Source organism: Podarcis cretensis (genome assembly GCF_951804945.1).
Source record: "Podarcis cretensis genome assembly, chromosome: 1".
NCBI classification, from domain to species: domain Eukaryota; kingdom Metazoa; phylum Chordata; class Lepidosauria; order Squamata; family Lacertidae; genus Podarcis; species Podarcis cretensis.
In genome coordinates, this window is record NC_137170.1 from 42502043 (window position 1) to 42523349 (window position 21307).

The window sequence follows — 21307 nt, forward strand, 5'->3', positions numbered from 1 at the left end:
GCTTCATGAATCTCCTCTTGTACCAATCATTTCCAGCACAGGCTGCATTTGCTTCAGCTCCTACACTGAAAACCCTTATTATTTTTTGGTGTCTCTGAATTCCCATCAGGCAACACTTTAGGCAAATCAGGGAAGAACTCATTCACAAATATCAAGATAACTAGACTCAACACATTCAGAAGAAACCACAAATGAATATAGCCAGGGAGATAACACAGCTTTCTCTTGTGAAGTATCAGAGAGTGACTAGTTCTGCAATCAGAAACAGGTTGTTTTTTTCTCAGCTGCAAGTCAAAATGCTAGTTCTACTCTGTAAATACAAAAGCTAGGGAAGGTACATCATTTCTGTGCCTTTTTTGTAACGACAGGCATAATAAATTATATTGGTTGCTCCTTTGGCAACCTCGCAGCTGACAGAAGAGGTGGTGTGATGAGAAATCAAACAATCTAGTTTGTTGTCTCACTAAAATTAATTAAATTGTCCTCCATTATACTTCCTGTTTTCCCAGTTGCGCATTGTGAAGATAAGCCCAATATCCTTCCAATTAATCATTAGCTATTCATTCAAAAGTAACCATTGGTAAAAATAACTCAACCACAATTTTATCAGAAACTACTAAACTGTTAAAGTTGTAGCACTCCTCAAGCATTTGTACATTGCTCTCTTCAGACTTTACCTGAAGATGGTTATTAAAATCTGAAGGTAGAACAGCATAAATTTTCTTGAGCTTTAAAATGTTCGTTTCTGCCTTTCTGCTGCTCATACACAGCTATTTTAAACAGTACTGCTGAAATTAAATTAATAAAGGCTGACAAAATTATAAAACTGGACAGTACAGAAGAAAACAAATCTAGGAAAGGGGGAAAATGTTGCATTCATTAGTTTACATACGTTGTATTGGCTTCATTCTGACATTTAAGGCATTCACAAATACAGCTTTCCGTACTGCCCTTCAGTAACTGTGATAGTTTATAACATTTTCTCAATCATTCTCCTACTGCCAATAATATTACACCTCATGCAATTCATGCAATGAAGGATGATTTCTTTCACTTATTTCATTCATCTGTGACCTTTAGAGAGATCTACCAAAGGTAAAAGGTTTAATTAGAAAAAAAGGTCAGCTACAGAAACAGATAGTGGGCACACAACTTTCTAATCTATGTTGTGTACATTTATGGAAGACCAAAAAATTACAAAAAACACTTCATCAACATTGGTCACCAGGTCATTAGCTTTGACCTCATATAGAGCATAAAACAGAAAAAGGTGGTCCTTCTTTGTCCTTTTACCAATATATTGGTTCTCTCAGAAAACTAAGAAAAAGACTAGGTGACTGAATTTTGTTAACAGAACAGAAGCAACACTAATAATGTGCCTATGGATACAGATGAGGAGTTCTCCCGCCACATGTTAACATTAAATTGCGAACATAGAATCACAGAATCATAGAAATGTAAAGCTGGGAGAAATCCCAAGGGCGATCTAGTCCAACCACCTACAAATCAGGAATCATCATCTGCAACTCATCTGCATGCCCTATTTGTGGTTTTTGGTTTTGGGGCAGACCCAGTAACCCTGCTTTACAAATAAAATAACTGCCAGTTACAATCAATGAGAGTTGAAGAACAAACATTGACCTGTGCTGTAACAGGGACCCCAGCTTTGTTCAGTCATTGACCCAGATGTACGTTAAACATGTGTTGAAGGAGGTCATATGAGGTGTGAACTATGCTTTATTGTCACCCATCCCAAATATCACCATGCCTCATGGGCCTCACCTCAACATCTGCCGGTAAGCACTGTGTAGGAAATTTGAAAAGCAGCACCATTTGTATGCTGGGGTCCTGATCACATGAAGGCCTACAGTTGTACAAGCATTGCTTCCTGTTTTCTATTGTCTGACTTAACATGAAATATCAGGTCAAGACCAGAAAGACAGGGTCCCACTCCTTAACACATTTAGTGCAATCTTGAAAAAATGGCTAAACAGGACTACCATTTTGCCTCCAAGATTGAAACACCTTCATCTGGTGGCTTTGCTTACATTATCACATGGATAACCATTTGCATTACTCAGGCTCCATGTGAAAAACTGAAATGCTAGCAGTGCTAGAAAAATGCATATGCACAGATACTCTTGCTCTCCCGAATGAAAACAAAATATCACATTCTTTGTCACATTATAAATAACAGGGGCACAACTGCAGCCGGCGCTTCCAGCAATCTTGCTTTGCACATCTAGGAAGCCAGCTTCTCCCTAGGCCACCCCATATTTGTTCTACAATGAATAGAAAATAAGAACTTGTACATGTTAAAAAAAAAACACCTTTGCAAACCCCAATTTTAACCATTTTGTCATTCTTTTAAAATATATACTATTAGAGACTAAGATTACAGCTCCTGCCGCTTCTTTCACTTGCTAATTAATTTTCAGAAAAGACAAACCAACAAAATGATTGAGCTTCAGTGTTACAGCAAACACAGCACAGAGTCTTGTGGCACATTAAATGCTAATGGATCCATTCAAGCCCTCAACTGGTAGCAGCAGCACTTGATGAAGTGGTGTAGCTTCCACAGTATTGCTGAAACTGGCAGGACAGAAAGTGCCAGCTCCCAAGTTGTTGCAGCAAATGGGGCTCGGATCAGGGCCGTTGCCATCACATGATGGCAGCAGGGTTGGCAATGGATCTACTTGGAGTATCTCCAACCCTCTACCACTGTTTTGACAGTGCAATGGATGCTGCTCACTAGCAGAGCATCTAGAACAGTGGATCTCGGGGGTTGGAATGCTCTACAACAAATGTGTTAGTCTGTAAGGTTCCATCAAACACTTTGTTGTTGTTTTCCTTTAAGCCTAATGTCAGTAAGGAGAAATAGTCACATGCTACCTGGGTTTTAGACTCCAGAAAAATTAGCAATAGAAAATATAACCACTAACGCAACTAATAGTTTTAAGAAGAAAATGTACATTCACATGGTTTTCTAGTTTTAACTGTTTCATTCACACCCAGCTGAAAGGGCTAATGACTCATGTTGTAAAAAACATAAAAACCAGAACTTAGGGGATCATTTACAATGGAGTCTCCCACACTTTCCAACACATGGGCATACATGGCTACAGTTGCCTCAATCCATTTCACACACATATAAAGTCAGCTTCACACCACTATTTTCATTATCAGAAAACAAGCCTCAACAACAAAAAACAAATTTCATGCACGGCACAGTACACACACACACACACGTGTGTATATGTATATTTTAAAAGTATACACAAGTGGTTGTCTACTAAGGATCAAATGCAGTACAGCGGTGCCCCGCAAGACGAATGCCTCGCAAGACGAAAAACCCGCTAGACGAAAGGGTTTTCCGTTTTGGAGGCGCTTCGCAAAACGAATTTCCTTATGGGCTTGCTTCGCAAGACGAAATGTCTTGCGAGTTTTTCCGACTTTTTTCCCCTTCCCTCCCCCTTTTTCTAAGCCGCTAAGCCGCTTATCTGCTTATCTTTTTTTTTTTTATAAAATTTTTATTGAGTTTTCACATTTTATAAACACAGACACACACACACAGACAAAAACGACACATATAAAGTTTCATATCCTTACTTTCCTAACCCCAGTTCTTGACCTCCCCCCACCCCCCCTTCATACATCCTAATTCAATTAAATTAGCTCAGCAAGTTCATATCTCTCATCCTTTACATATTATTATTATTATATATATATATATTTAAAGAAATATTTAATTCTTATTACTTGGCCAAATTTTACTTATCCAGTTTTCTTATAAACATTTAATCCTTTTCTAAGGTCGACTCGAATTCCTTCCACGAATTTCCCTTTTATCTTAAAAATAGGTCATAATAATCAAACACAAAAGTCATAAACATATTTTTTTTTAATTCTTCCCCCCCCCCCGCCCCGGTTTCTGTCCCTTCCCAATGTCCCCATGTCCACAAAAACAGTTTTTAGCCTGGATTCCTCACATCTGAGGCCTTTAAGTCTCTGTCAGTCTCTCTCTGCCGATTTTGTTGGTAGCCCTCTTTGTTGGTCCTCGGGTCTCGAAGGAGTTCTAGCTCAGTCTCATCAGATTTTCTTCCATCCAAAGTACTTGGTACCAGCTGCTGCGAAAGGTCAGCTAATCCATACTCAAACTCAAAGAGGAAGCCCCAATCATATTTCTTATTTCTTTTAAATTCAAATATTCCAAATGTTCCAGGGGCTTCCTCCCTCCTCTTTCGCATCTTTCGCAAATTTGTAATCCAAAGGTCTTCTTCTTTGTGTTCTGGCAATGTAGGCTTCTGGTTGGTACTCTCCATCTGTACTGGCCCTTGTTCCCTCTCCTCCTGTTCCGAAGTTATCTCTTCTAATTCAGCTGCAGGTTTTTTCCCGGTCAAGTCCATTGTGCATTCAGCAGAGTCACTTATTTTAGAGTTCAAGGTTATAAGTTGTTTACTCATAGCCGTAGTCTGCTCCTGCAACTTTCCCACGAGAAAGAACATTCTTTCTATCTCTGCCTGTAATTTTCCATCTGCAGCCATTGTAGTGTTTCAATGTTTCCCCTAGGGGGATTCTGGTTACTTAATAGTCTTTTCCCAACAGTCCGTTACTTTGTTATTTCACTACTTTGTTCCCAACCACTTTAGTTCAAATATAACAAATTTAGTCCAGAAAAGTGTTAAATAATAAAATTTTTAACTTTCACTGCCCGTTTGACAGCTCCTTTGACAGCTGTCAAACTCCTTGTTCCTTTTTCTCCAGCTCACATACAGGACACTCCCGGGTCTGGGGGGGGGTTAAACAAAAGCTTCTAAAATTCCACTCTTACTCTCCAGCACAAATCTTCTTCTGTCAAATTCATGAAAATATTATCTTTTTAAAAAACACCAAAAAGAAAAAACTCTCCACCTTAGTTCTCCGATCCTTGCTTTAAATCTTCTGTAAGCAGGGGGGTGCGGACTTCCCTTTAGCACATCCCCCGATCGTACCGAATTCAAGGGTAAAAATTTTAAAGTTCAAATTCCATTCTACTCACGGATTAATTAAAGTCCGAATTTCAGGGAAGAAAGTCAGCGGTCTCCGGCCATGGCTCGTGGCTTCGCTCCACTGCAGTAGCGGTCCACTCACAGCACCACGCCACTCCCCGTACCCTCTCCGCAGCCTTTAAAAAGGCTCTTCGTGGGTCGGGGGGCGCTTTAGGTGCCCGCCGAGTCACCAAGTCCGCAGGCTTCAGCGCCTGCGGTTTCTGGGGGTCCCCGCGTCGCCGTCGCGGTAGAACCCTTCTCCAGCGGAGCCGATTCCCTCCGGAGCTCGGAGGGAATCCGCCATTAACCAGATCGCGCTAACCCGGAAGTCCGCTTAAAAGCCGCTAATAGCGCTAATCCGCTAAGCCGTCAATGGGCTTGCTTCGCAAGACGAAAAAACCGCTAGACGAAGAGAATCGCGGAACGGATTCTTTTCATCTTGCGAGGCACCACTGTACTGGCTTAAGACATTTTTCTGCTGTAAGCAGAGTACAAATGGTGCTACCTTTCTGGTATGGACACTTTTAAAAAGTCTTGTTGCATCATTCAGACATTTCTGCCTTCTTCTTTTCCTCTACCACCCATGGTGTTGCAGCCTGAAGCATGTTGCTTTACCCTGCAGCATAACAGACTAGCCCTGATCAGACACCTGCAAGTATTTGACAGCAAAAGTCACACATTTAAACTTATATGCACTATTCATAAATGACACAATTGATCTGTACTTTAAAGACACTGTTGTTTGTACTCAGGAATTAATTTCCACCTGCAGAAAATGCCTTATAAAGAGGACTTAATACAAAGTTTCTCTGAAAGCAGACCTGCAAGTAGAAAAGCACTCTGTAACCTTGAATCAAAACACCAGTGCTTAGATTTTGTGTGCACAATTCATTTATTAGTATTTACATAAACAGAGAAGCCTCTTCCAAACGCAGTACCTCATTTTGAAAGCACAAGAAATATCAGACACAGGTACATAAAATGCTACCACCTCCAAACCAAGCCAGTTATTGATCTATCAGTACTAGGTATCGATGGTGCTCTACACTGGCACAATAGGGTTTTAGACAGCAGTTTTTCCCAGCCCTGTCTGGGATTGAACCAGGAACTTCTGCAGGCAAAGCATCTGACCTACCCCACCCCCCGAGCAAACACAACTGGAACAATCATCATAAAATTTTATTCAAAGTCCAAACTCCATGCTGTCAAACAGAAATGCCTAACTATTCATTTTTGCTGGCAATTAGTAATTTTTTAAATTTAGTTTTTACTAACATTTGTAAATTATGAAAGAATTTTCTACATTCAAATAAAAGGAAGTAACAAAAAAGCACTAAATTCTTGTGTAATGTAAGACACAGGAGAAGACAAAACTACAATATTTTCTGTGCAAACATGCATTTCCTTAAGGAATTCATAGACTCCCCAAATGAAAAAACTAAGTAATGAAGAGTTAGCATCAATTTTTCCCTTGCTTCCCAATTAGTAGCAGTCCAACAGAAATATAAAGAGCATATTTCTGCCTTTCACAAAACCCACACCTTGGAATAAACAAGGGGGATCATACAGCCATAGGCTTCTTCATTTGTAAATAAAGTCATGCCATACTGCAAAAAATCAGTCTTCTGTAGCATGTCCTCTAGCTACTTTCAACTTGCAGGAGATCTGTTCTAGAAGAGTGATTTGCCAGACGTTTGAGTTATTTGTACATGTGCATGTGTGTGCACAAACACACCACTTTTAATTCCAGGAAATCTTTTTTGTGACTTCAAAAGATATGATTGAGTTAAATGTAGCTGGAAACCAGTAAGATTGTCCACTTCATTTTTCTAAGAAAGAAAATGGATGCATTCTTGCACTATCAATACATTTAAGTACCACTCTTTTTGAAAAGTTACCTTTAAGCTGAGTACCTCTGCATTACTAATACCAAACATTTGTAGTCCTTTTTCCCACCTCAGAGGACCACAAATCACAGGACTACAACCACAGAAGAAGTCTGAATGGCTACTGCTATATTTGTGGCTACTCCAAACAAAGGTCGTGTGTATTAATCTTGACATGCTAATGCAAAGTTCTGCATGCATTATCCTGTCATTGGATATAGGCTTCCCATATCACCCTCAATCTATGCAACAGCACTACAGCAAATCTATGGGTCTGGGCACAGTAAATGGAAGAATTTCCATAGGGGTAGCCAAAGAGGTTGGAATGTTTCCACAGTGCATTTTGATATTGCCATTTCTGCTATCACATTTGTGTCAATTTATTATTTTGTGCAGAGTATGTTCTGTTTGTCCTATTTTGAATGCAGAGAGGAATTGTTAGTAGATATATATATATTTTAAAAACCATGCAGGGGAAAATTTCAACATCCATACTCTATAAGGCAGGCACCCCCAAACTTGGCCCTCCAGATGTTTTGGGACTACAATTCCCATCATCCCTGACCACTGGTCATGTTAGCTAGGGATCATGGGAGTTGTAGTCCCAAAACATCTGGAGAGCCAAGTTTGGAGATGCTTGCTATAAGGGACCTTAAGGTGGCCCATATTTGAATAAGGGAGCTTCAATGAGACACCGTAATGGGAAACCTCTGAATTACAATTTATCAAGTTGTAGACTCAATTGAGACAAAAGTTTTTCTCATCACCCTATTGTTTGTGGTGAATGGCTATGCTTAATAACATAATTATCACTGTTTGTAATTCTACCAGTACTTTCTGTATTTCATTTACTTCTGACCCCCTTTTTATGTTCTCTTCTCCCTAACCCTGCCCAATTGTGTAGATACACACACACACCCCACCTCAGGATAACATTCCATGCATCTGATGAAGTCAACTATAATTGACAAAAAATTATGCCATAATAAATATTAGTCTTAACGATGTCACAAAACTGCTTGCTGTATCTGGAATAAGTCTCACTGAGTTCAGTGAGGTTTGCTTGGGAATAAGTGTCCATTGGGTTACAGGCTTGAACACAATTAAAGTGGTCAGGCAAAGCACCTACTGACTTTTGCCTTTATAGCAATAATTGCAGTAGAATTCTCATTCCACTTTTTCAGAATACAAAAAAATAAATAAGTTGAACAAGATGGCTTTCTCACTTTCCAGTTCTGACGCATGTTTGGTGGTTGCTAAGCAACCTCAAAGCTCTTTCACTCTAACTCAGAAGACATGCAAAGCATTTAGCCTAGCCATTGTACGTGCAGCCTCTTTGAGCAGCATGGTACAGAGCTGAAGGAATATGACATACTGTGGGGAATCAAAGGGGGTAAAACTACCCCCACTTTATGCTCCTCAGCAGTAAGACTTTAAAGCCATGCCAGAGAAGAGAAATTGCCCAGTTAAATTTAACTACATATATGTACTATCTTCTGCTCTGTATAGTTAAAACATCACTGGTTTCTAACTGGCAGATAAGGATCCAATACTAGGTCACAGCATGATCTAAAGCAGGTTGCAACAGCTGCACTGATGCTTTACAAATATATGATATAAAATTAGTAAGTGGGTCCCCAATATGCATGTTTGGGCTAAAGGTGAATTCAAAGACTGAAAAGACTGAAAACTCCAAAACGCACAACAGAAATTGGTGAAACTGTGGTGAGAACTGTGAAAGCTTACATCACAGTCTAGGGGTTCATTGGATATTATAAGTGTGGAAGATTTAAAAATAAATAAATCTTAAAAGTACATCCAGAAGGAATTACACCCATGGAAGTGATTCGTTACATTAGAGTTCTAATCCCAGAGAAAGCCTTTTCAAAAAATTGTATCACCCATGAAAGACTATACCACTTTTCCAAGGTCAAGCATGGTTAGGTAATTATAGAGTCGGCTTGAAAATTTGAGCTCTAATCAAAAGCTATAAAATATTGACTTTTTAAAAAAGTATTTACTGAGAACTAGAAAAAACAAAAACAATCATTAGCTCTAATGTAGTAAAATAAAATAATTAGAGTTATTGTTTGGTGTATGGTCCACCCCTTCCTGTGGACTGCCTATCTGATCACATACTTTGCACTATATTAACTCAGCTGTTACCCTAGGTTGAATATTGCAAGAATACTTGAGTCTCAGAAATTGCAAATTAAATATTCCAGATTTTTAATTAGAGAAATTGCAAGCAGATGCCTTTCAAATTGTTAATGAACTCTGTTTCACAGACCAAACTCTCCCCATTTATTGAGTTCTTTTTATAACAGATATCCTAGTAATTGGGGGATTACATCACCAAGTTTTCTCACGACACATGAAGAATTTAGTTTCCAAGCAATCCTAGTTCAATTTTATTTATTTACTGGGGAAAGGAGGGGGTGAGTCACCTAAAATTAAGAGTACTTAGCTATAAAGATTTTCACCTGCTTGCAATCCAGAAAAGAAGCATTACAAAATTAACACTCCATTCACCAGCAAGACAGGCACTGATCAAAAGATGATGTATAACACTTTTGTACAGTCAATTTAACCTTCTTTTAACAACAAATTGAAGAGTACCTTCACAAATGGGTTAACACAAAGATTAAAAATGATTTAGCTTTCAATGCATGAGATAACAAATCTTAGAAAAACATACGGTATATAAAGCACTTCAATGTTGTGATCTTATGCTTAATTACTGGGAGAAAATCCCACTTAACCCAATGAGAGTAAACCTTGCTAAGATCATTTTGTAAATTTACATGCCAATGTTATATATATATAATTTCTAACTAGGATAAAAGTTGCTCTTTTAGCCCTTTCAGTCTCTTCTTTTCTGCTTAGCTCCTCTTTAGCATGCAAGTCCTACCAAGAAATGTGGGTGGGGAGTCACTGATGTCTTTTTCAGTGTTTCTTTTAGCAGTCAACTACTACTTCTGCTCTAACGCCTAGAATAACCATGTACAGCAAATATTGGATAGGATCAATACGAAAGTGAAAAGTCAACTGCCTACTCCACCTGCTGTTCATTGCTAACAGTTTCCTTTTCAGCCAGAATACTGTGTTCATTCAAAATGTGGAGGAAAATGTTTCAATAACAAAACACCAATACTTAGTTTTCGTAGATGAATAAAAGAACAATCAAGATTATCAAGGAGCTGGAATTACTCCCCTACAAAGGTTAGAATATTTAGGGCTTTTTAGTTCAGAAAACTGGTTTATGATAATGGTTTTTAAAAATGTCCATAGTGTGGAGAAAAGGGAATAGGGAGATTTTTTTCCAACTCTTATTATACTAGAACCTGAGATCATACAATGTAATCTGGAAGAAACAGGACAATGAATTACACAGCACACAGTTAAATCACACAATTAATTATCCCATCAACTAACTTAAATGGACAAATGAATTGCTCCCCTGCCACCACAGCCATTTGGTCTCTTCCCCACCAATCCCCAATGCATGTAATTCCTACTTGGCACTCCTGGATCAAGCTTCCGATAGTGGATAAGGAATCAGGACAACTGAAAAGGATCAGAAGGTGAAAACACAAGGGAAAATCTGTGACTGCCAACCTCCCAAAGCTGTAGAAGATTTAAAGTTAAATAAAGAATCTCCAGGGTGCAACCAGGCAGCCCTGCTGAAAGAAGAAATGCTCACACAGAAATAGTGTTTTGATGCTATACTGTAGCGCAACACAGTACTCTCCCAACCCTTAAGCCTTAATTCTTGGCCAAAGCTTCCTACCATTCAACTGCTCACCCAGAGGCAATTACAATTTGTCCTAGGCAAGTAGCTAATTGCAAGGTTGATTGAATGAAACACATTTTCAAGAGGAGTTTGCTCTGATGCTTTTTATCCATATCGTAGCATGGAACAAACTGTAATGTTTGCTAACATAATGTGGTCAACATTACACAAAAGAATTGTGCAGAACTTACAGAGAAATTAGTATGCTATAATGCATAAGGATACAAAATAAACAATGCAAGATGTTACCATCCATTAAAATTAACACTCTAATTGTGGTATAGCCCTGCTTGCTATAGTGGATAAGGAAGGGGGAGAAAACAGGTTAAAAGACTGGAAGGGGTAGAAATTGGTCAAGAAAGCTGCATTTGCCTTGTTTGCCACTACCCACCTCTGCAGTCCACACACACCACCTTCAGAAGCTGGAGCAACGCCAGCATGAAAAGCGGCCATGATATAGATGCTCCAACATGGCCAGGATCTTCCTACAATCCTAGAACATCATGAGCCGGGTACATTATCTCCTGCATTCTAAATTACATCAGAAGAACGTGTTCGAGTTTCGTGGGGATTGGGCACACTGATGTTCTGTCACAACAACATTAACATTTTGGATACTGCCCTTAACTTCTATTGGCAGCTTTTATGTTGCGAACCGCCCTGTGATCTTTGGATGAAGAGCGGTATACAAATTTAATAAATAAGTAACAAGTCCACAACACCTGCCTTCCCTGCACCAGCCATTCAAAAATCAGGAAGCTTAAAGCCTGTCAAAATAGGATGTTTAGATACAATACCTGGAAAATGTTCCAATTTGAAAGCAGCGTAATTGTTGAGGCAGGAAATCTGCACCCATTTTCACCTGGGTTGCTTTATGCCTTGCATTTCAAACATATCACACCATGGATGCCAAACTTAGTGTGGACACCCAATCAGCATAGCCCACAGCAGTCCCAAACTCCTGAGCTCAAGCGATTCACCAGCCTCAATCTCCAGGAGTAGCTGTATTGCAGGCACGCACCACCACACCAGGCTACAACTTAAAACATTCAAATCAACATGAAAATAGCATGAAGTAAATCTAAGTAGCTTGCTGCGTGTTTCATTTTGCCACACAGATTGGCTATTCAGGTTCCATTTGCTTTTATGATAATCTTTTTTACCCAATTCATTGAATTTCACTGAATCCAAGGAGGATGCAGATATGTTGCTGCATTGTGACAAGAAATACAGTCAGTTAGAGCTCTAACAAGAAACACATCAAAAACATTTAGTTCTGTGATTTAGCTGTTTGAACTTCATTGCAAAATAATTTGTTTTGGAAATAATCTATCATGTTATTTTCTGTATTCTAACTGGCTAAACCAGTAAGTATATTCATTTCTGCAAATTAGATTTGTTTATAAAAAACAAAAACATTATAGTTTGGGCCACTTGGCAGTAATTGCATTCATACTTGGTCTTTTCTCCACAAAATAATTTATATATTTTATCTTTCATCTGCATGACAATGTGGCTAGCCAATAAGTGTGGCAGAAATATGATTTTAATTTAATATGACATAATCTTTACAGATTTATCCGAGCTTTCTCATAATTATAGACATATAACACAAGAGAAGCATAATACTAGAGACAGAAATGCCAACGTGAACAAGAGATTAAAATATCAAACATAATAGCTTTCTTTCTAAACGATCCCTATTCACACTTTGCAATATAAATTTGTTTCCTGAAGGTGTTAGAAACCAGCTCTTATTTCCAAATACACCATTTGTTGCATTTATGTTCAAATTACACTGACTAAAAAGATAATTTATAACTCAAAATACTGTGCAGTGTAACTGCTATCTCTGAAAAATATGTTCAGGCCCTTATGGGCCCAAGAATAATGCCTTAATAGTTAAATACACCAGGACTACAATCCCATGCATACTTTTCCGGAAGTAAGTGCCATTGGACATAGTGGGGCTTGCATCTCAGTAAACATACAACAGGATTTGACTGAAAATCATTAAATACAAATTATTCAGATCAGTGATTAAACAATGGTGAGTTTTACAATCCTCTCAGACAATTTAGGTAAAGATGGAATCTAATGCCACCAGAAGCAGTTTACCAATCATTCACATAAATAGGGAGGAATCCAGAAGTTAACCAACATGATGTATCTGGAAACAAAGCCTGACAGTTAATTATTTTTACAGGTCTGGGAAGAAATGTGTCTACTAATTCAAATATGATGCTCTTAAAAGTAAACATATACAGTACAGTATAAAGTTTTATTCAAGCCTCAAAATTTGCTTGCACTCCAACTATGAAATTATGAAAAGTGGGGAACAAATATAATCAGTAAGCGGTAATTTATTATTTGTTTATTGCATTTATATCCTACATTTTTTCCAGTGAGCTCCAAGTTCTTCCACTCCTCATTTAATCCCCAAAACAACCCTGTAGGTAGGTTAGGCTGAAAGGATGTGGCTGCCCCAGAGTCACCCAATGAGCTTCATGGCTCACTGATTCGAACCCTGGTCTCCCACAAACTAACCACTATACCACACTGGCTATCAATAATCAATAACCTGATTGGCTAGCACGTGGATCAAATGTCCTATTGCTGCATAAAATCACTCCACAAATGCATGTGGTAGTTACTCCCAATACCCAGAGGACAAACTGTATTCCAATCACTGAGCAAAAATTCTTGGAACTGCATGCATATTTTATATTTCCAACCGTATACATAATACTGTATAGAACATTTTGCCCTCATGTGGACAGAACCCTGTAATACAAATGCTTAAGTCAGGGCTGCCTCAGAAATCCTGTCATAATTTTTCTGTGTAGATGTAACTCCATACACCATTGTGAATGATAAGAATGCATGTATATATATTTTTGCTACCTGTACAACATGGTGTGGCAATATACATGTTTTCTCATACCTTTACAAAGTATCTTTAACATAGCTTTCTAAAGAGTCTAAGCTGCAACTGAAGCATATACAATATTAACAATTGTGGGAGGGCCAATATGAAAGTGATTTATCAAGCTGCTTGGTGAGGCATGCAAACTCCTCTTGCGAAGATTTCTAAAAGCTGAATAAACATTTGCCAAGTATATTTTGGCGTAAGAGATTACACATGGCACATTATGTTCTACTCTGCTTTTGTAAGAAGTTACTGTGACCTTCTCACAAAATTATTTGATTTTAATGATAAATGCTAACAGAGAGCTTGTGGTAATGTTCCTTCTAAGAGAACAGACCGTGGACCAGAAAGAGCCCAAATCTCAACTCAACCATTAACTTATCTCCCCTATTTGAAATATTGAGATAACATTGACCTATTTTACAAGAACTTTGTACAGTGGTACCTTGGGTTAAGAACTTAATTCGTTCCGGAGGTCAGTTCTTAACCTGAAACTGTTCTTAACCTGAAGCACCACTTTAGCTAATGGGGCCTCCCGCTGCCGCCGCACCGCTGCTGCGCAATTTCTGTTATCATCCTGAAGCAAAGTTCTTAGCCCGAGGTACTATTTCTGGGTTAGCAAAGTCTGTAACCTGAAGCGTCTGTAACCTGAAGTGTCTATAACCTGAGGTACCACTGTATGATTATTGAGATATAGTACTGCCTGTTGAACTTTAAAACAAGTATGAAAGCAGCTAACCAACAGTTCATGTAATTTTGCCTAATAATCCCAGCTTTGTAGGAAAACAAATAATTTATCTATAAGTAATGCTATTAACCACTCATTTTTGCACCTTCAGCTTGGTTCCTTCATTGTATGTTTTAACCTTTGGAGGCGACTATAGACTGTGGCTCTATTTTTCACTCCTGTTTTAAATGCAAAGGAGAGTATCTTTTTTAACCAAAATATTTTGCATGGGTACTACGTACATCAGATTTTGAGGCTTAAAAAGAGGGTTTCCGGTAATTTGTGACTGAGCTCAACCACACAATCTGTTTTCAACAACTTAGCCCTGGGATGAGAAGCCACAATAAAGACATGTGACCAAGGAAGGCACCACTGAACAACTGCAGCCTATTCCTACACATTAGAAGGAGCAGAGTTTCCAAGGTGCATGGCATGCTTCCAGGTAGGACTCATTACAAGAAATTTTAAAAGTAAACTTTAGTACCTCTTTTTAAAAGGAATGTTACCATTGTGTCTCCCTTTCTCAGTATTCCCTGTACTGTAATTAGCTGACTACCTCTAGTTGGGACAATGATCTATCTTTTTGCACTTTGTAATAATAATTTAAGGACCACTTGAAATGCTTCATAGAAGCATGATAAAAAATAAGCAAAAACATTCAAACCAAAATACTTTAACTGCACTGCTATAAATAACTGTGCAAATATCTTAGGTTTGTCTGTTGAAAGATTAGTGATTCTATAGAACTATAAAAAAAATTAAGGGCATTACTTGTAATATTCTGAAATAATGAGCACTCCTTAAAATAAATTACATTTGGTAATCCTACTTAATTTAAATTCTGTTATGAAATTTATCACTTATAGTCAAAATCTACCACAACCCAAAATAAACAGCACAAAAATAGTATAATATCACTCTCCTACAAATTTAGAGGCAAACAAAAGAAGTCTTCTTCAAGTTTTACAGGACTTACAACAAAATATGCATAACTCAACAATACCACTAAAGCAGTAAGGCCATTTACCTGGGAGTAAGCCCCAAAGAATTAACCTGCATAGGATTGCAATTGTAAAATATTAACCATCTTTATACACAACTGAATTCTATACAGGCCTATTGTGAAATAAATCCCACTGAATTCATGTAGTTGTCAGTATGTATAGTGGTGCTTCCAGATAGGTCTTTGTTATGGTGTTGGTCTTCTTTATGCACACAAGGTTTTTTTGCAGTATGTACACTGATGGAATGAGCTCCCGTTGCTCGGTCCCTGCTCCTGCCAACGTAGCAGTTCGAAAACACGTCGAAGTGCAAGTAGATAAATAGGTACCGCTCCAGCGGGAAGGTAAACGGCATTTCCGTGCGCTGCTCTGGTTCGCCAGAAGCGGCTTAGTCATGCTGGCCACATGACCCGGAAGCTTTACGCCGGCTCCCTCGGCCAATAAAGCGAGATGAGTGCCGCAACCCCAGAGTCGGTCACGAATGGACCTAATGTTCAGGGATCCCTTTACCTTTACCTTACACAACGCTATCGTGTGCCACTGTCAAAATGACCATCCATGTTCCCTCCCCCTTCTACATTTACTCTTTTAAGGGGATTCTAAAAAGTTTTTTTAAAAAAATCTGTTGCCAATTTCCAATAATCCATTAAGCCCCCATCTGGAAGCACTCAATGGTTAACATCAAGAATACCCCAGAAATCCTCTGAAGCTGAGCCATATTGATCCATGTTGAGCTGAAATATTATTAACATTCTAAGTTGCATAATCACAGTCATGGGAAGTATAATTTACCTGGAACGCTTAACAAGCAAATTAGTCACAAACATAATTTAAAAATATGGAAGTCTGCCACCTAGCCAGGATTTTACTGACTCAACCTAAATTTTACTCTACTGGCCAACTGCCAGAACCAGACTGCTACATTCGGAGTGGGGGGGGGGATCTAGCTAATGATTTATTTTTGTAATTACTATGTGTGTGTTACTAAAGCACGTTCAGGTGTCACGTGTGGCTGGCAGCTACACTTGTAGCACATCGCCTGTGCACATGCTGTCAACTTTGTGTCCTGTCAATGTAACTGCATGACCACAATGCTGTCACAGTGCTTAGAGTGCATCCGACAAGACTGCACAAATCTGTTCCTCTTCCAGCTGCCATGCAAACCCAGAGCTCAGTCCAAGCTTTCCCTCTGAATAGTAACTGTCTGTCACTTTGTCCTATGCCATCTCTGAGGCAACATTGACTCTACAGCTGCCATCACCTTAGGCATGCTGATGACCCAGAGAAGAGATTCCACAGAACAGCTGAAGTCCCCGAACAAGCAAAGATTCATTCCCTTAACGAAAGAAAAACACTCAGGTTTTACATCTTTTTGAGGAAAACTTCCCTGTCTCCTTGGCCAGGTCTGGTTTAAACATGACACCAGATGTCATGCTGCGGGCAACACATTTAAATTGGGTCATCAGTTCCTGTGTGTGAAGTGACTAGGTAATCATAGGCTAGTTTTGCACCTGCAATCACTGCACACAAGGAGCCAACAACCCAATTTAAACCCTATTCTGGTCAATATACAGGTAATTTTTCCCATACAGGTAATTTTTCACTCCATACCCAGAGTCACATTTTAAACTATCAGAATTTCTGTTCACAAAGGGCGGTGAACCTAATTACTCCCAACCTAAGGCTGCCATCCTGTAAACACACGTACCTGTGAATAAGTCTTTTTTAATTCAATGACTAACTTCCAGCACAATTCTCTTACTTGAATAATATAATACAATGGGGCAGGAAGGTGGTGAAGGGCATGAGAACAAGTGACCTTCACCACACCTCAACAAAAATGGATCTGCGGAGACCCACTGCCACCCCTTGCATTTCATGTACATTAGCCCAACTGTTTGTTTAAAACTTTATGTTGTTGTTTTTGTGTGTGCAACAAACTGACAGGGAACAGAAGCAGACAGCCCCATAATAAGCGCAGTGACACACACACACACACATACTAACAGGGGTCAGCAAACTTTTTCAGCAGGGGACCAGTCCACTGTCCCTCAGACCTTGTTGGGGGCTGGACTATATTTTTGGTGGGGGGAATGAAATAATTCCTATGCCCCACAAATAACCCAGAGATGCATTTTAAATAAAAGCACACATTCTACTCAGGTAGAAACACGCTGATTCCTGAACTGTCCACAGGACGGATTTAGAAGGCAATTGGGCCGGATCTGGCCCCTGGGCCTTAGTTTGCCTACCCATGCACTATATGTATCTATATATGCAGTGCTATTTTTCTAAAAGTCTACTTCTGACTGAAGAAAGCCACCATTTTATAGTTCAAATCAGGAAAAATAAATACAGTAAATGGACCAAAGTACAACGATTCACAAAATGTTTAGGGGTATGCGTACCCCTGCTTACCCCCAGAAAAAAGCACTGTATATATGTATATATAAATAAATATATAATACACACCCCCGCCACACACACACAATGTATGTATGTAACCCCTAACATATTAGATAGGAGCTGGTTGCTAAGGGAGAGGGAGATGGTAACAGCCTCGGCGGAGCCTCAGATCAGAAAGCTTTGCCACAGAGAAGCCGTGAGGGGGGGGGGTCCTACTTTAGCTCCGCCTCGGCCTCGTGTCTCTTTTTCCTTACCGATTCATACCCGTGAGGGGCGGAGGCAGGCGCGGCGGGCCCTTTGCCGCGAGCCTCCCGCCTGCCTCTTCCTCTCCCCCCGCCTCTCCCCCGGCTCCCGCCTCCTCGACCGGGACCGGCCTCGCTGCTGCTGCTGCTACTGCCGCCTCCGGCGCCTTCCGCCGGCCTCTCTCGACCGCCCGGCCGCCGACGATGGGGTTGCCGGCCGCCGCCGCCGCGTTCGGGCTGCTGCATGGCAGCTACTTGGGGTCCGGCCCGCTCCTCCTGGCAGCCGCCTTTCTCCAGGCCCGTCTCCCCGCCTCCTGCGGGAAGCTGGCTGCCTCCCTCGGGAGAGGAGGACCTGGGGGCCGCGCCAGGCTTGGGCCTAGCGAGCCTGACTCCTCTCGGAAGTCCCGGCGAAGCCTCGCGAACCGCGCCGCCCCATCTGCAGTGAACGGGAAACGGTCGCAAACGCGGCGCATTTGATGCAAGCGCAACAAAACCTCCGCTCTTTGCGGCCGCATCGTTTAGTTGCTGTGGTTTTTCTAGACTTCGAAGATTAATTATACGATGTGTTTTTAACTAGGGGATATCACCAGCTCAGAGCTCCTCGATCCTATAACTTCATACTTGGGACAGATAGGTAGCCGTGTTGGTCTGCCATAGTCAAAACAAAATAAAAAAATTTCTTCCAGTAGCACCTTAAAAGACCAACTAAGTTAGTTCTTGGTATGAGCTTTCGTGTGCATGCACACTTCTTCAGTATGAGCTTTCGTGTGCATGCACACTATCTGAAGAAGTGTGCATGCACAGGAAAGCTCGTACCAAGAACTTAGTTGGTCTTTAAGGTGCTGCTGGAAGGAATTTTCATACTTGGGAGTAAATCCCATTGGAATGTGGCTTGGTAAATGGAATAGTAATATCTGGCTTGCAGCTCTCTCACAAATTAAGTTCCCGTGAAATAATCCCTAAAGAAATGCATCACAAATCAGGTAACATAATCCACAATGGAACATAATGAAAGTAGCAATATATCCACATTAAATTGTTGAGAAAACAACCATAAACAGCATCCTAAATACTGTAATATGTCATGCAGATTCCAGAACGCTAGACTCGGGAGCTGATTCATAACAATTTTGAGGTGCTTGGTCCCCCCCAAAAAATTGGCAGTAACCTTCGTGGTCACTACATATTTAAAGTTGCCATGGTGAATTATGCATGAGCATGCCACTGTGCATGTTAATCAGTAGCTGTGACCATGGTGATGTGCTCAGACAGATCTGCCCAACATGCCACTAAAATCAAAGCAGAAATGTTTATTGCGTGCAGCTGCTCCAAATCTGTGTTGGGAGTGAGAACCCATTGGATGGTTTTAGGATTGATCACAAGAAAATTTGTTAATGGCTGTGCCTCCTTTTCTGCTGCTCTCCAAAGCGCATTGCAGTTACACAGGACTTAGGAGGCACCTCAGAGAAGTTCTCCCCTAGGATGACACAGCAGCCAGGCCCAACCTCAGCAAAGTTCCTGAGCAAGCCTCACAGACTAACAAAGAAACTTGACCTGAGAAACTACCACAATCTTGGTTAAATCGTGTGCACATGCTCAGAAAGGCAATCAAGAGGAGCAATATTATGTGTGATATGACAGCAGCAGTGTTTGAACGAAGGAGGCAGCTGCTCACTACCTTGTCACATCCAGTTTTTGCAGCAGCCACCTACCTCACTGACAGTCATTACTTGCCTGCCTAACTACTTGCCTGACAGCTCATTCCTAGTCCAATCCCCACTATAGGATGGCAGCAACAAAACAGCAAGGAGGATCAGAAACAATAGTCAGTGGGAAAGGGGAATTCATGAGTACTCTGATGCCCACAAAACCCTGAAGCTAATGCTAATGGCTTGGTTCCAGAGCAAAGGAATGCAGTGCCCACTTGATCTCTGTATCTGATGGAGTAACCTCTTAATCTGAGTGCGGTCCTACGCTCTGCGACAGAGGAAGTCAATGTGGTGCCTTCTAGATGCTATAGGCAGTGGTCTCAAATTTCAGAGGCAGCATTAAAATTCAGTGCCAACCCCACAACATCTAATCTTTCATTTTACATCATAGTTGTGGCGTCCCCTGCAGCAGTCCCAAGGCTCCTAACCAAATGCGCCCAAACCAGTTGCACTCCCCCCAAATATACTTCTGCTATGTGCTACAATTTTATGGGATGAACAAGACATTATTTCTAAGAACCATTTGACACAGCTCTAAAAACTACATCTGAATCTCTTGCACACTATTTTTTTCATGTATAAAAGGTACTTTCATCTGCTTCAGAATTTGGAGAGGGGAGCCGTCTTGAAATTGAGTATTCATATGCATTATGGCCATGAAAGTGCATTAAGAACTAATTTAAGCACTATTTAGTAAGACATGAAATGGTCTTAGAGCAATCCAAACATTGTACAGTATCCTCTGGGAAGCTGATCCAAAAGAAAGGAATTCACTGCTTCCTAGAATAAATAGAAATCTTACAGTAAATCCAATAGTACTGGTGCAATAACTGGCTATTTGGTTACAAATACCCTGCTCAAATGAACATTATCCCAAATATAGTACAATCAATTGCAAACTACATGTAGTTATTACTCAGGCATTACATGTACTTTTTCTTCTTCTTTGCATTGCATGTAGTTATTGTGTACTGCTTTCATAAAGTGGGAACCAAGTTGAAAAGCTTTAAAGCTATAGCAATGTCTGCTTTGCCTCTTCGTTGTATTGGAAACAAACCCATGAGCAGAAATTACTTTTGTAGGGCAAAATAGTCTCAGAGAACTTGATCGTTTGGAATTGATGCAGATAGGTGACACTTTAAGATCTTAACAGCCAAATATGATTAATAGTCACTCCTCCATTACAGTGAGCTCATTGCTTTTCTTCCCCTGCAGTCCTTAGTCAGCTAGGACTTATTAGAAAATAAAGGGTTTTGTTTTTTTTAATTGTGGGAAATGACCTGAGTTGGCCTTTCCATTAAGAGTCTGTAGTCAATCATGTATGATAGCTTTGTTTAGGGAACCACTTTTGCTGTAGCTGAAATGAAGAAACTTTGCATTCTTGCATCAAGAAGGAACCTTACTGCATTTTTAAATATGAACTTCTGCAGTTCAGAACAATAAATAGCAACAATGGATGGCCAGATTTGTGCTTTAGAGAAGAGTTGTGAAAGTTACAAGCAAAGAATTCTAGTTGCAATGAGCAGGAGAAGGTGAGGAGTCCAGTGGGCTACCAGTATTTAAGTATGAAAGACAGAAGACATAGAA

General features: G+C 40.1%; 2 protein-coding genes across 4 annotated transcripts in view; one reads left to right on the plus strand and one right to left on the minus strand.

Moving 5' to 3' along the window:
• AVEN (apoptosis and caspase activation inhibitor) overlaps positions 1-18576 on the minus strand; it is a 113338-nt gene extending 94762 nt beyond the window's left edge. Inside the window, exon 1 of one of the 2 annotated variants that reach the window (XM_079955376.1) lies at positions 18024-18576. In XM_079955376.1, the coding sequence (XP_079811502.1) occupies positions 18024-18257 (234 nt within the window). In that variant the 5' untranslated portion in view covers positions 18258-18576. Of the gene's footprint in view, positions 1-8139; positions 8173-18023 lie in introns of those variants that run through there. The other variant, XM_079955375.1, reaches the window with a different exon arrangement.
• Positions 1-21307, plus strand: part of CHRM5 (cholinergic receptor muscarinic 5) — a 61255-nt gene that overhangs the window by 35443 nt on the left and 4505 nt on the right. Inside the window, exon 2 of one of the 2 annotated variants that reach the window (XM_079954742.1) lies at positions 14686-14804. The exons of the other annotated variant lie outside the window; for it this stretch is intronic. The gene's annotated coding sequence lies outside the window, so the exon portion shown is untranslated. The remainder of the gene's footprint in view (positions 1-14685; positions 14805-21307) is intronic. 2 annotated transcript variants of the gene reach the window in all.